The sequence below is a fragment of the Felis catus genome, chromosome D4 (assembly GCF_018350175.1).
Source record: "Felis catus isolate Fca126 chromosome D4, F.catus_Fca126_mat1.0, whole genome shotgun sequence".
Classification (NCBI taxonomy): Eukaryota; Metazoa; Chordata; class Mammalia; order Carnivora; family Felidae; genus Felis; species Felis catus.
Genome location: NC_058380.1, coordinates 83,744,851 through 83,758,513, shown reverse-complemented (window position 1 = coordinate 83,758,513; position 13,663 = coordinate 83,744,851). Strand labels below are relative to the sequence as shown.

The following is a 13,663-nucleotide window of genomic DNA, read 5'->3' as shown; positions in this document are numbered from 1 at the left end:
GGGGAGGCGGGGCAGCCCTGGGGCACGAGCGCTCCACAGAGGGTATGTGACGGCTTCAGTGGCCCTCGTGGGGCCTGGAGAGCGTGTGCGTGCAGAGCAGCGAGAAGGAGGGAAGAGGGCCCCGGGCGGGAGGCACACAGGTGTGACAACACGAGCCCCTCAGGAGACGGGACAGTGTCTTATAACAGGTGTATAGGGTCCCAAGGGGGTGGCTGGCTGTTCTCTTGTCCTTGGCACCTTAAAGATGGTGGAATGTGCATGTAACAGATGGCTTTTTGCGGGGGGGCGGGGTTTGTCTCAGACCATAAAGCAGATGCAGCAGAGGATGCTGGAACTCAAAAAGACTCTCCAGAAGGAACTGGTAAGTTCCCCTCTTCTCCCCACTGCCTGTGCCCTTCCTGGCCCTCTGGCCCTCCCGGGTTCCCTCGCCGCTTGACAATGCTCTCCCCCCACCGGTTGACCGCGAGGTCTCTGGGAAGCCAGATGTTGGCTGGTGGGACGGTAGCCCTGCCAGCTCGAACCTGTCTCTGAAAAGTAACTATGTGACTCGGGGCACGTGCGGTTCTTCTCCAAGCCCTTCTGTGGGCTGAGAAGTCAGCGACCTGTGCGCCAGGTGAGCAGCAGAGCGCCAGGCCCAGACAGGAGAGCGGCACCTCTGCCCAGTTTGGGGTGCTCGCTGCCCCACAGACATGCTGACAGCGGGACAGGGATCGTCCAAACTTCCCTAGACAACCCCCTCCTTCCTCTCAGGCCGCCCCGTCTGCGGGGGGGGGGGGGGGGGGGGCTGAGCCTTCTTCAGGCACTTCCTTCCCAGCGGGGGCCCTTTCACCCTACTGTGGTGCAGGTGAGGCCAAGGAACGGCGGGTGAGCGCGGCTCAAGCCGGGTGACTCTCCCGGGTGACTTTCAGACCTGTCTTGAGGGGTTTGGCACAGCATCTTTCCATTGGGTTTTTAGAAAATCAGACCCGACAGTGAGCTCTTTGAGGTCCGAGAGAAGCCTGGCCCCGAGATGCCCAACATGGCTCCTTCCGTCACGAATAATGCTGACCTGACTGATGCCCGCGAGATCAACTTTGAGTACCTTAAACACGTGGTTTTAAAATTCATGTCCTGTCGAGAGTCTGAGGTAAAGGGTTTCTGAGTTGCCTTTTGGGTCCTGAGCGCCTGGTTCCTCTGTCCAAGCCTCGTGTGGCTTCCCACCAAGTACATTGCTTTCTTCCTCCCCCGCGTTCCCATTTGGCCACCAGTGTGGACACGTAACGGTTATTTCTCCAGCTGGCACTGACCTGCTGACGGTGCAGCCGGCAGGTGGGGGCCAAGAAGGGAGTCCGCTCCGGGGAGGCCGCGCGGGTTGGAGGCTGAGGCTGCAGTCTGGGAACGGTCTGCCCCGCACTCCTGCGTCCTGCTGAAGGGCAGGGTGGCTGCCGTGGATGTCCTGGGGGTCTTGCCGGTTCCCAGAGGAAAAGATGGAGGGGAGAAAAGTCTGTCGTTGTCGTCAGACCCGAGGAAGCCCAACGTCCCCCTCCACGTGGTCCTTGCTAACCCGTGGGGAGCACACACCGGGAAGAGACCCAGGGAGTGCTCCAGTTAAGCCCCCTGATCCTCCCCCACCGTCCACCACCCCAGGGCCCATGGCAGCGAAACTCAACTTTGTTTCAGGCTTTTCACCTTATAAAAGCTGTGTCAGTGTTGCTGAACTTCTCACAAGAGGAAGAGAACATGCTCAAAGAAACCCTGGAGTATAAGGTAGGGTGTTCCCTGGCCTGCTGTCTGGTTCTTAGGAACCAGCTAGTAATCCCAGCACTGGCGGGTGAGCCCGTCCACAGCTGCATCATCCGCCGAGAAAGTGCTACGGGATAGTGGACTCCTGTTGGGCCGTGTTTACTGAGGACGTGCTTTGTGCACACGTGTCTGTGCGGTACCCACCGACAGGCCTTATGTTTCCACCGCGTTTTCACTGATGTCATTAACGTCAACGGCCCCAGGTCTGGCCCAACGTCCAGATTTTTTTTTTAAATAAAATATTCAGGGGCGCCTGGGTGGCACAGTCGGTTAAGTGTCCGACTCTTGATCTTGGCTCAGGTCATGACCTCACAGTTCGTGAGTTCAAGCCCCACATCAGGCTCTGCACTGACAGCGTGGAGCCTGCTTGGGATTCCGTCTCTCCTTCTCTCTGCCCCTCCTTCACTGTGCACACTCGCTCGCATGCTCGCTCGCTCTCTCTCTCAAATAAAGAGAAAGAGAAAGAAAGAAAAGAAAAGAAAGAAGGGAGGGAGGGAGGGAGAAAAAGAGAAGAAAGAAACCTGGGTGGCTCAGTCGGTTGAGCGTCCAACTTCGGCTCGGGTCGTGGTCTCACGGTTCGTGGGTTTGAGCACCATGTCGGGCTCTGTGCTGACAGCTCAGAGCCTGGAGCCTGCTTCGGAGTCTGTGTCTCCCTCTCTCTGCCCCCCACCCCTGTTCTTACTCTGTCTCTCTCAAAAAACAAATAATAAACACCAAAAAAGTTTAAAAACTAGAAAATAAAATATTCAGAATTGATAGAACAAAAAAATATTTTCTGGAAGAATTAGGTACAATTCCACTACCTTGTTCTTGTCAACTCTGTTTCCTCCTGCTTCCCTCCCATACTTAGAATGGGCTCGGGGCCCCGTAGACGGGTTGCCACGTCCAGCATCTTCGCTGGGTGCTTGCGGGACAGGGAGGGGGCGCTTTCAGCTTCCTCTGCACCTAGTCCCGATGCTCAGAAGCCCTCTCTGCTTCCAACGCAGATGTCGTGGTTTGGGTCCAAGCCAGCTCCCAAGGGCAGCATCCGGCCGTCCATCTCCAACCCTCGGATCCCGTGGTCCTAGGTGGAAATCCGGCAGATGGATCTCCATGCGATGACACTTTTTCTGTGAAAAGAACACTGACACACCAGTCTGGGTGGGTTTTTAATCACTGTAACCGCAGTATTTTGTACAAGCGTCAGAGCATTGTTTACAAGACTTAAGGCCCCCTTCCGACAGACTGATCTCAAGCTCAGGAGGTGGCTGATCCTGTGTCATTGTGCTCACCAAACGGGAGGGTCCTGGCACTACCCGCGTTTCCACAGTGCTGCTAAACTCCCAGCTCTGGCCAGCACCCGTCTGCACCTGAACCCTCTAACCGTTCACGTTAGCACTTGAAGCTGAAGCCGGCGGCATCGGGCGGAGAGGAGGCACCCGGCCCACCACGGAGTGCTGACGCTGGACGGAAAGACAGCCCTTTGAAATGGTGCCCGGCAGGCCAGACCCACCTGCTTCTGCCACAGACAGCCAGCTCGTTGGGGGTGGCTTTTAAAAATTCCCCTTCCCCGTCAGCATGTTTGGGTTCAGATGAGTTAGACGAGGCTTTTTAACCCTTCCTCTCAAGAAAACATTATTTCACCCTGTTTGTCAGACCACCCAGAACTTCAGATGTGTACATCTTTAAGGTACTCTGGGGCCAGTGTGGATTAATGAATATGCAACTTTCTGACAGTATCTCATTTTCCTGAAGAAAACTAGCTGATATATTTAAAAAAAAAAAAAAAAAAAAAAAAAAAAAGATCCTTAGCACCAAATACACTCAATTGCCTTTTTAATGAATGTACTTGTCTCGGATAGGTTGCTGGTAAACCATTTTAAACTATTTTTTATAGCTAAGATTCTTCGCTATTATAAACATGTCTCTGTATTATAAAATCCATTTAACTGGTGTTCTTAAAGGCAAATCAGAGCATCAAGAGGAAATTATTTCTAAAATTGGGATTCCTTTCCCTTTTTTAATTTCACCGCAGCATTCTGTGGTCTCTGCTTCCCTCTGAAGCAGTGGTGGTATTTCATTTGCTTTGCTCTTAATTCTGTGTTGTAAGACGGAGCAAATGCTAATCACACGTTCGCTACGGTTAAGGACAGCCTGGACAGCCTGCTCCGTTCGGAGGAAGCAGCAGCTGCCCCCCGCCCCCCTCCCGGTTCTTGACCAAAACATGGGAAGCGGTCTGCCTTGTTCGTGGAGCTACCGTCTCTCTCCCTAACGCTGCCCCTGTATACTTAGGATGACACTACACCCATATATGGCATCCAGACGGCCCCAGACGGCTACAGTACTTGATGGCGTGCAGATGGCTCGGGTAGGGACCTTTAAAAACTCTATGGAATCTAAAGAGAAACTGTTGATTTCATTTGACAAAAGTTTTACCGGCTAAATAAAATAAGTTAATAACCGGAGCTCCTAAAATTTATTGTTATTCAGTGTTTCTCAAAAATGCTTAGGGTTATAATCTATAAAATCTATCTCACGGCGAAACACGGATTTGCAGAGTTAACCTAGTACATTTCCACAGACCTGGAAGTACCAAGCAAGGGCAGCGTCACCCTCATCTCAGCCAGGCTGTCTGCCACCCAGTGGCCCATTCTCCAGTTACCTACCTCCTCCCGTGGCTCCTCCCTGCAGATGGCTTTCCCTCGTGGAGAATATATTTTCCACTTACCTGGTGGGGACACACAATAGGAATGCCTTCCGTTCTGTAATTTGGAGAACAGGTACCTTTTCTTAGCTTTTCCAGGAGACTCCCCAAGATTGGGCGGTCCAGGGCTCACCAGACGGCTACCACACGGCGGCGGGAGCCCCGTCCCACTCTGCCGTGGCCTCTCCGGCCCTTGAGCTGGTCTCACCCTGCCCCAGCCACGTCCCCGGCGGCTTTAGGTGTAGTTGTGGGACCCATCACTCGGCCTATACTTGCCTCGGGAGGATTCATTCTGATTAGGCTTTCCTCCTGCATGTTGAATTTCCTTCAGCTTTAAGAGGAAGAGTGGAGTAAATATTCTAAGTGATTTAATGCACTTTTACTTGTATAAAAAGTTCTGTGATAGACTGTATAGCCCTTTATATGAGCATTGGATCTGGATTTCTCTCCGGTTGTAAATAGGAACTGTATTATCTAAGACTGCTGTAGAAAATTCATTTGTGGTGTCACTTTTTGATTAAAGCTCCTTAATCCAGATGCAACTACAGTGGGTTTTACTTGATAGTCTAATGAAATTTAGTACATTGTGTCTCATATTTAATACTTCAAGGCGAACTTCAAAGACTACAGTACAGAGCTCCCAGGTGGGAGCAGAGATGTGGGGAGAGTGGCTTCCGTGTTGGTGAGCACAGAGATGTGGGGAGAGTGGCATGCTCAGAGAGCATGGGAAGCTCCATGCCCTTTCCCAAGTTCCCTATGCATCTCTTCCATCTGGCTGTTTCTGAGTATATCCTTTTATGCTAAACCAGTAACCTAGTAAGTAAAAAAGGGAAGGGGACTGCGGGGGGGGGGATGGCTATAGAGCCTTTCTTTCAGAATCTCCCCAGATTAGGTTTAAGTATATGTAATGAAACCTGCAGCCTAGTCCTACCTCCCAGAACAGTGGAGCTTCTGCAGAGGAATTGAAAGGATTGTGTCACTTTGGTCAATGTCTATCGACAAGGCCCACAGGACCAGGAAGAGCTTCAGAAATCTCAACGGGGTCCTTTGATAGAATGCAGACTGCAGTTACACGTGCTAAAAAGGCCAGAAAGACATCTTTGCTCTTCAAAGAAGCTGGCTGTTAGTGGTTATAGGGATCAAAATGTTCCTTTTGTATAGACTGATTGCTACCTGTTTCTGGCTTTTAATCCTTTAAAAGAACTTGTTTAATGGGGTGCCTGGGTGGCTCAGTTAGGCATCTGACTTCAGCTCAGGTCATGATCTCACAGTTTGTGAGTTGAAGCCCCACATCTGGCTCTCTGCTGTCAGCACAGAGCCCACTTCAGATGTCTCCTCTCTTTGTCCCTCCACTGCTCGCTCGCTCTCTCAAAACAAAACAAAAAGGATAAAAGCAAAAAAACTTGTTTAAGAGTGTTCCTGCCACACAGCCCAAGTCAGAGTCAGGAGATGGTGACCGGGCCTTTCTGGGGCGTGCTCCCAAAAGATTCCAAGTGCAGTCACACAAACTAAAGACTTTGGAAGCCTAGACCAATTATTGAATGTTCGGCACTTTATTAAATAAGCTCCAAAATTACATACAAATCAAAAGGAGTAAAACCAATAAATAGTTATTCGGCAAAATCTCTCTCCATAGCAGCCAGCAGTGCCGAGCCCAGGCCTGAGGTCCTGCTGTGGCAAGAGGGCTGGACTGCCATGCTCACTCCCTGGGGACAGCGCCCCAGGGACACGCCCACCCCTCCACATCAGTTCTCATTCGTTTCCGTCCCATTCATTACTCATTTTACATACATGAAACACACCGCAAAGTACATACTAATAAGCCAAGAGCTTTATTGATGCAGCAGGCACTTTACAATGAACCCAAGAGAGCCCGTCTTCTCTGGGAAGACGGGATGTCTGTACAAACCCTTGAAGTTTTTACTACTTCAAAAAAACAAGCTCTCCCTTTACCACAGCCCTTGGATCTGTACCTGCCCAAGTCGTCCCTCCCCCATTTTAAAGAGGCAGAGCACACAGGTACACCTGACCAACGCTGGCCAGCCACTCCAAGAGACAGTTACAACGTCAGTTCTGTGTTACTTGTGGACAAAGGCATAGACTATCAGATCCTGCAAAGGATTTAGGAAACAGACGATTTCTCCCTCCACCTTGAAAATAAAATACACTTCAGCTGATGCGTGTCCTGAAATAGTTTAGCTGGGAGTTCCTAGGAAGATGGTCCATTGTCAATCCCTTCTTCATCAGCCTGTGCATCCAAAATTCTTCTCAAGGTAACATGAGTCCTTTTTTTTTTTTTTTTTTAAACAGTCTTTCTTGCTGTAAGAACTCTTATAATGGAGCCTAGTCCTCCTACTGCTAATGCCTGTGGGGGCAGGAAAAGGAAAGGAGTGAAATGAGACATGGCTGGCCACGTGGGAGCCTGGCTTGCCAGGGAAGAAGGGACCAAGCATTCCCAGACCTAGGTCCCACCGCGTCACGGACCCTCTCGAAAAAGGGTTCCTGCAACAGCACAGTTAAGGAGGTGACGAGAGAGCCCCGATTCTAGACGTGGAGCCCTGTCCTGGAGCCAGGGGTCCCGAAGAGCTGCTAGCTCGAGACAGCAGAGCTGGGCTTGAGAACACTGTTACCAAGCACATACACAGCACAGCCCCCCAAGTTTCCCTTTGTGACAAGCTGTTTCCGGCCTGCCGGTACTGCCCTAGACACTTAAATAGACACGAGCTCATTATAGCTGCCTCCCTGAGGCCTCCTTAGAAATGCCAGCAGGGCTCGGCACCAAGTTGCCTTAAAGGGACCAAAGGGCCTGGCCTCCCCACCACACAGAGGGCTTGCTCAGCTCGCGAGTACCAGAGCCACCCCCACCAAGCCCAGGAGTTCACCTCCCGACGGAGCAGGCACAGCACACCCCACCCCACAGCAGGACCAAAGGCCACCACCGCGGCACAGCACCAAGGCTGCCCAAGTGGCTGACCCCTCAAAACTTTTATGGAGAGTTTTAGATACCGTGTTGGTAATAGCCTGGTCTCCTACACTGACAAGCGAGCTTCCTGTAGCTCTACAGGGCAGGGGGACATTGGTACATAGGCAGGACACGGGCTAGATGAAACGGCTTGCTCTTCTAACGACCTGAACAAAGGACAGGCACAGCTTTTTATGCTTCAGGTGGATGAAGGCCCCGTTAAGTAAACATTCAGGTTTCTGCCACTGCCTTCTCTGACCTAGCGAAGCTGTAGCACAGCAGGAAGCCCCTAGAGTTAGCGAGGGGCTCAGCCTGCATCCTTAAGAGCCCCCCAACCGCCACCTCCACCAATGCAAAGCAGCTGCCTCCACTAAAGCCTTATGAAGCCCCAGCTTCAAGCCTGCCTCCCTCTCACCTGGGACTCCCTGTCCCTCTTCCCATGCCAAGTCACCTGTCCCCATGACATGCCCGGCATAAATCAGCAGCTAAAGTAATTGCAATTACCAGAGACAGTGAACCCCTACCAAGTGCTTCCACGGGAGAAGTGATCAGATGTCCCAGGTTGCTTTAGGCGTGGCCCCTTATTATTATGACAATCAGACTGTCCCATGTTATTGTGGGAACTCTAGCCCGCGGATCTGAACCCTAGAACTGGGGCGAGTCCGTGAGCTGCCCGCATGAGCAGTGTGTTCACCTACCTTTTCATGCCATTGGAGTAACACCGCACTGCTGTTTTCTGTGGGCTTCTCAAACCCTTTATAAATGTACTTCATTAGCAAGTCAATGCCATTTCTGTCCAGTGACTGCACAGCCTGCTCAATTTCACTGCTCTTAAAATTTGTAAGCACTTTCAGCACCACGCCCTGGGCTCGTTCCTATAAAGGAAAGAGAAAGGGAGTGACACCCAGAGCCACAGCCCAGGCACATCCATGTCCTCCAAGACCGGCACAGAAATACCAAACCAAGTGGTCAGAACTCTTAGAAACACTGCCCAATTTCTAATTTGTCTGGGATGGTTAAAAACTAAGTGGGCTGAAATACCTTTATTGATTGAAATTTCAAGTATCCCTTATTCATGCTAATAAGTTATTCCACTTATTTTGGGGGAGTAAGTGGTTTGTCAGAGAGAAGCATACCTGCGAAGCCTCAGCTTCCACAAGATCCTAACTGTGGAGATCTACTTTCTGAACAGGTGTACTAGGCTGCAGTTTCCCTCTGCGTTCACCCCAGTAACACAGAAGCCACTTCCCTCTGCCTGAGAGGTGTAGCCATTGATTACATCAAGATGCTGTGACGAGACAGCAAAACCCCAGCTTGAGAGAGACCCCATTCCCTGGACCAAATTTTAGACAGCTTCTAAACAGCTGTGATGCAGTAAACACAAATGTATCTTCTCACCTTGTTTTTAAAAGGCAGGAAATTTTAAAAGCACTGAAAATACTTATGCAAATAAAGCCTATTCGATAACCTTTAAAGCAGAAACTGCTAAGTCCCATGTGGCATGCTAATTTATAGTTTTGCTAAGCAGCAAGGGCTGGGCCGACTTCTCACCCCATGAGGCTCTGGGGAGAAGTGAATGTTTCTTTGGGGAGCTTTTACTATAAACACCGACAGCTCTGATGTCAGGAGTGCCAGCCAGGAGGCTTCCATGGAAGCACTGCCCAGTGCCAACCCACTCCCTTAGTAGATACTCACTGATGCTAACACTAAATAGATGCTGTCTGAAGCCCCGTGGAAGTCACGCTCAGCTGGGGACACGGACAACCACAACCCTGGTCCCAACACCGCCCGGCAAAGCTGCAGCAGAGCCCCCTTTACCTTCACGGCCTGATTCTTGGTGTTGACGGGAGAGTTCCGCAAGGCTGCATGGAATGCCCGAAGCATGTCCCCTGTGCATCACCACCAGTTAAGGATGGCTAGGCTCAAGCATGTTCACGCTTTTATTAATGAACTCATTTCAAAAACAGCTCAAGAGAGGAGTCAAGAGATATCCACATTCACCCACCTCCCACCGCAGCTTCCAGGTGGCCACAGCCCGTTCAGAGAGTAGCCTGTGGCTTTCCTGAGCCACAGAGAGTAGAGGACACCTCTGCCAACAGTGCAAGCCCCTCCTTCTGCCGCCCCCTAAAACACATTTGGACACTCCTTCCCTCTCTGGAAACAAGTGCCCTCTTGGGGTGACCTGCAGCAAAACCTGAGGGAGCTTGCTTACAACTGCTTGGTCCTGGGCACCACGTCTGCCCCATCGGGTCCTGACAACAACAGTGCGCGGCTATCATTCTCATCTTCTCATTCTCAAAGGAGAATGAAGGCACAAACGGAGATCTCCTCTTAATCCAATGTTTTCTCAGTTAAACTGCTAAAGAAATTAAGATGTGCTAAAATTTCTATCTTCTAAGACCTACTTAGGTCTGTGAGGTCCCAGCTGCTACTAGGAGGGAGATTTATTAATCTAAAAGAAGCTTTTCCCCCAAATATGAGTTGATCCTCTCCCCTCCCCGCAACCTTAGTTGCAATCCTGACACCTTCTTTGCTGAGTTCCAAATATACCACACTCAAAAGAAAATGACAATCTGGGTTAGGTCCCCAAAGGTGACACCTATTTTAAACTGAATTACATCAGCCAACTTTCATTTCCTCATCTGAAACACTGGCTTCAGCCAAAAAGCTTCAAAAATAGAACAAGGAATGGCTTCTACCCAATCAGGTCTCTACTCCGGTTCATGCAGTGTTACCTACGTGTGAACAGACAGAGACTCCGGAGCAACGCCTAGTCCCATCTTCCCTAGTGTGGGCTCCATCTTGACGGAGCTGGGCCCACACCACTCAGGAGCCACTCTGGCTGAGCTCCCCGGGCCGCTGCTGGGCCCTGATCCACCTTCCACAATGGACAGACGGCCCACCCCCTGTATCTGTTGGCTTTGGAATTCCTTTCCCTCAGCCAAGCAAGGGCCAGTCTGGTACCAGCCACTGATAACTTCTACCTTAGAAAACAGTTCTGATTTGGCGTCCCAGAACAATGAGCAGAGTCTCAGAAGCTTAAAGAAATGTAGGCTGGCTCTCTTTGCTAACCAGCATGGCTGGCAAACAAAATCACTCAGGAGATGGATGGGGAAGGGCAGGGTAACTAGTCCCCAGGGACAAAAAGAGTCACCCTTTAGTTACCTCTGTAGTGCCAACCCACCAAGCATTCGCTATAGATATTGATGGGTGGAGGGCCTTTAGCAGCTTGGGGAGTTCTGGGGAGGAGGGAGGGCACAGTATTTATCCAGCTGGCCTCAGGGCTCAGCTTAGAGAACAGGCTGGGGAATGCGCCCCCTTGTCTCCTCTAGATCAGGGCTCCTCAACCACAGCATTAACATTCTAGACCACATGATTGATGTGAGGTCTGCCCTGTGCATCACACAATACTTAGCAGCATCCCTGGCTGCTACCCACTAGATCCCAGCAGGATTTCCAAGTTGTGATAATCAAAGTGTCTCCAAACAATGTCAAATTTCTTCAGGGGGAAGAAAGAGTGCAAAACTGCTCAAAACCATTGCTTTGGACCTGTTCCTGAGGACCAGAAAGTTCTTCAGTGAGGAAGAAAAGGAAGGAATACCTTAAAATCCTTATCCTGTACCAGGTGCTTTCACATGTCCTCTCATTACTGCTATCAACCCTCTGTGACAAGAATCATTATTCTCATTTGGAAGGCAATGGATTTGAAGCTCAGAAAAGGGAAATGACCTGCCCAAGGTCACAAAGTTAAGCTGTCCAGCCGGCCTTCAAACCCAAGGATGCCCAACTCCAAAGCCAAGCTCTTTCTCTAATCCCCTGCTGTCACTCTACCCACAGACCCAAGCTGCGTGTCTAGGGCACTCGCTGTGTGCCCAGTACTGTGAAGTTTTTTGCAGTGTTGTTCCGTGATGCTCCCATGGAACCTGTAAGGCCAGCATGGTTCCCCTCCTTTTCACAGAAGAGGATGCTGAGGTTCAGAGAAGGTGTGAGGTCACATAGCTATAGCATGACAGAGTGAGGTTTGCATTGATACACAGCCCATGTTCTTTCTATTTCATCTGCCTGATTCCCTACCATGACTCAATTCCCTTTGCAGCAGTAGGACAGGCCTCCTCCTCCTCCTCCCTACATTTCCCCACTCCAATCAACCAACCTCTACCCCTTCCTCTGGACTTTGTTCTAAGACTCTTCTATTAGAAGCCTGTTCTATAGTTTAAACTCAGTAATACCACTATAAGTCCAATATCTGGCACATGATAGGGACTCAGTAAATACTAGTTCTCCTTCCTCCTCCTTTCCTGGGCCCATTTGCCAGGATTTCAGTTCTCATTGCTAACCTCCCTTTCCCCAATCCCAAGAGGTATACTGTCCATGGTAACAAGGTTTCTGACACAGCCACTAGTGGGGAAACTGCACCCACTGGATGTGCTAAACCTAGGCCTCCAAGCAGCCTCAAGAAACCTATCATTAGGGGCAGAGCAAGAGAGGACTTTCAACAAGTCCCTGCAGCATCAGGACCAACACCTCAGATAACCAGACCTTGTTCTCCCCATCTGTAGATAGTTCTCGGCCACACGCCTGACCCTGGAGTCTTTTTGGCATTGCCTGCCCATGAGCCAGGTTCTGCATCAGAACGTAGAATCAATCTTCCCTCATGAGGGTTCCTTCTCATGACCCCGATTCACCAATGGGGTAAACAGGGTGATCCTGATGGGGCAGGAAATACGAGTTTGAATCCCCACCTTTGAAAACACATTCCTGTTCAAACAAAGAAAGTCTGAAGGTTTTTGTTTCAAAGGCACGGTGGAGGAACACTGCAGGACTCCTCCCTAAGGTAGTCCACGGGCCTGACTTCCCAAGCTGAGTCAACTGATTAAACACTCAGAATCTGATTTATATACAGCATGAGCCTCCAACCCTGCCCTGGCAAGTGTGGGGGAGGGGCAGGCACTTCCTGTAACACCATTTGAATAAAGAAAAATCCTTCCTGTGAGAATAAGTCAGTTTCCTGTGCTCAAACTGCTAAGGGACCGAGCGGGCTGTGACAACCACCTCTATTTTTAATCTTGTTTTCTAAATGCTTGCTCTCTGTGGTCACAGGAATAGTCATTTCCAGTCATGAGGCTCTACTTTTACATTTCACTTCATACTGTTTTTTCTTAGCTCTAAACTACTAGTTTTTCCCACCGCTTCCAGCACAAGAAGGCTATTGCGGGTAGGAAGCCAAAACTCACTTGTTGAACGTGGCTGAGACCATCAAGGTCCACAGCTCAAGGTGTTCATAGGGAACTGAGGACAGGTGCAAAACAGTGGCATTAACCTGGAGGGTCAGATTGATTCTGGGGTCGGAGGTGCACAATCTCTGATCTCAGGGCTGGGCTAGGGCTGCAGCCTTCGCTCCCCCTTGGGTCCCTTCTTCCCCACAGCCATCCACCCACCTATTTTCCTGTGGTGCTGCAATCCGGCCCAAGAGGACAGTGCCCAGGAGCCACCCAGGCGGCTCAATTACTCAGCGGGGGCTCACCTCTGCCCCTCCCTCCCATCAAGCTCGAGAATGGCCCCATTTCCTGCAAGGGAGGGACGGAGTGATAGGGAGCCCAAGCCACGGTCAATCAGAGGGGATGAGGACACCGGGGGAGACGAGGGCAGGCCTCGCGGAGGAGTGCGGGGCCTGCGGGCGGCAGGCGAGTCGGGCGTGCCTCGGAGCCTGGCGAGCCAGCGGGTCCACCAGGGTCTAGGGGCCTCGTGGGGCCACGCTGCTGGGGGAACCTCCGAGGGCCGGAGCCCGGGTCGGAGGGAAGGCGGTGGGGGATACCGGGCTGAGGGAACCCGGTTCGAGGGGAGCCGGATCGGAAGGGACTTGGGAGACGGACCTCAGGGGCCCCGGGGTGAGAGGAGTAGGGAGGCCCGCCTGAGGGGAGCGCGGCCCGCCGCACCGGTTAAGGATATTGCCGCAGAAGGCCGTCCACCTCGCTAGGGTCCGGGCCTGGCTCGGCCGCCGCCGCCGCCGCCTCCTCCTGCTCGTCCACGAATTTGTTCTCGTCAAACTCGTCGATGTCCACCCGACGGAAGCGCGAGGACAGCGTGTTCCGGGCCATGGCGGGGAGTCGGCGCCCGCTCAGCCGGCTCCTCTCCGGGTCCGACCTCGGCTCTACTCCGTTCGGCACCGGCTCAGGCTCGGGGGCGGGAAGCGGCCGCCGGGCGCCTCCTCCACCTCCTCCGCGCGCAGACGCCGC

The 13,663-nt window shown here is 51.6% G+C and overlaps 2 protein-coding genes across 3 annotated transcripts in view; one reads left to right on the top strand and one right to left on the bottom strand.

Annotated features, from left to right (window-relative positions):
• Positions 1-5,007, top strand: part of GOLGA1 (golgin A1) — a 47,691-nt gene extending 42,684 nt beyond the window's left edge. For both annotated transcript variants that reach the window (XM_003995864.6, XM_006939457.4), the window contains exons 20-23: positions 302-361; positions 956-1,126; positions 1,660-1,746; positions 2,769-5,007. In XM_003995864.6, the coding sequence (XP_003995913.2) occupies positions 302-361; positions 956-1,126; positions 1,660-1,746; positions 2,769-2,849 (399 nt within the window). In that variant the 3' untranslated portion in view covers positions 2,850-5,007. The remainder of the gene's footprint in view (positions 1-301; positions 362-955; positions 1,127-1,659; positions 1,747-2,768) is intronic.
• A 1,267-nt stretch (positions 5,008-6,274) lies between these two features.
• Positions 6,275-13,663, bottom strand: ARPC5L (actin related protein 2/3 complex subunit 5 like). The gene is made up of 4 exons (XM_003995863.6): positions 13,377-13,663; positions 9,246-9,318; positions 8,126-8,302; positions 6,275-6,830 (listed from the first exon to the last, which is right to left on the bottom strand). The coding sequence occupies exons 1-4, from the start codon at positions 13,523-13,525 to the stop codon at positions 6,768-6,770; spliced, it is 462 nt and encodes a 153-aa protein (XP_003995912.1). The 5' UTR covers positions 13,526-13,663; the 3' UTR covers positions 6,275-6,767.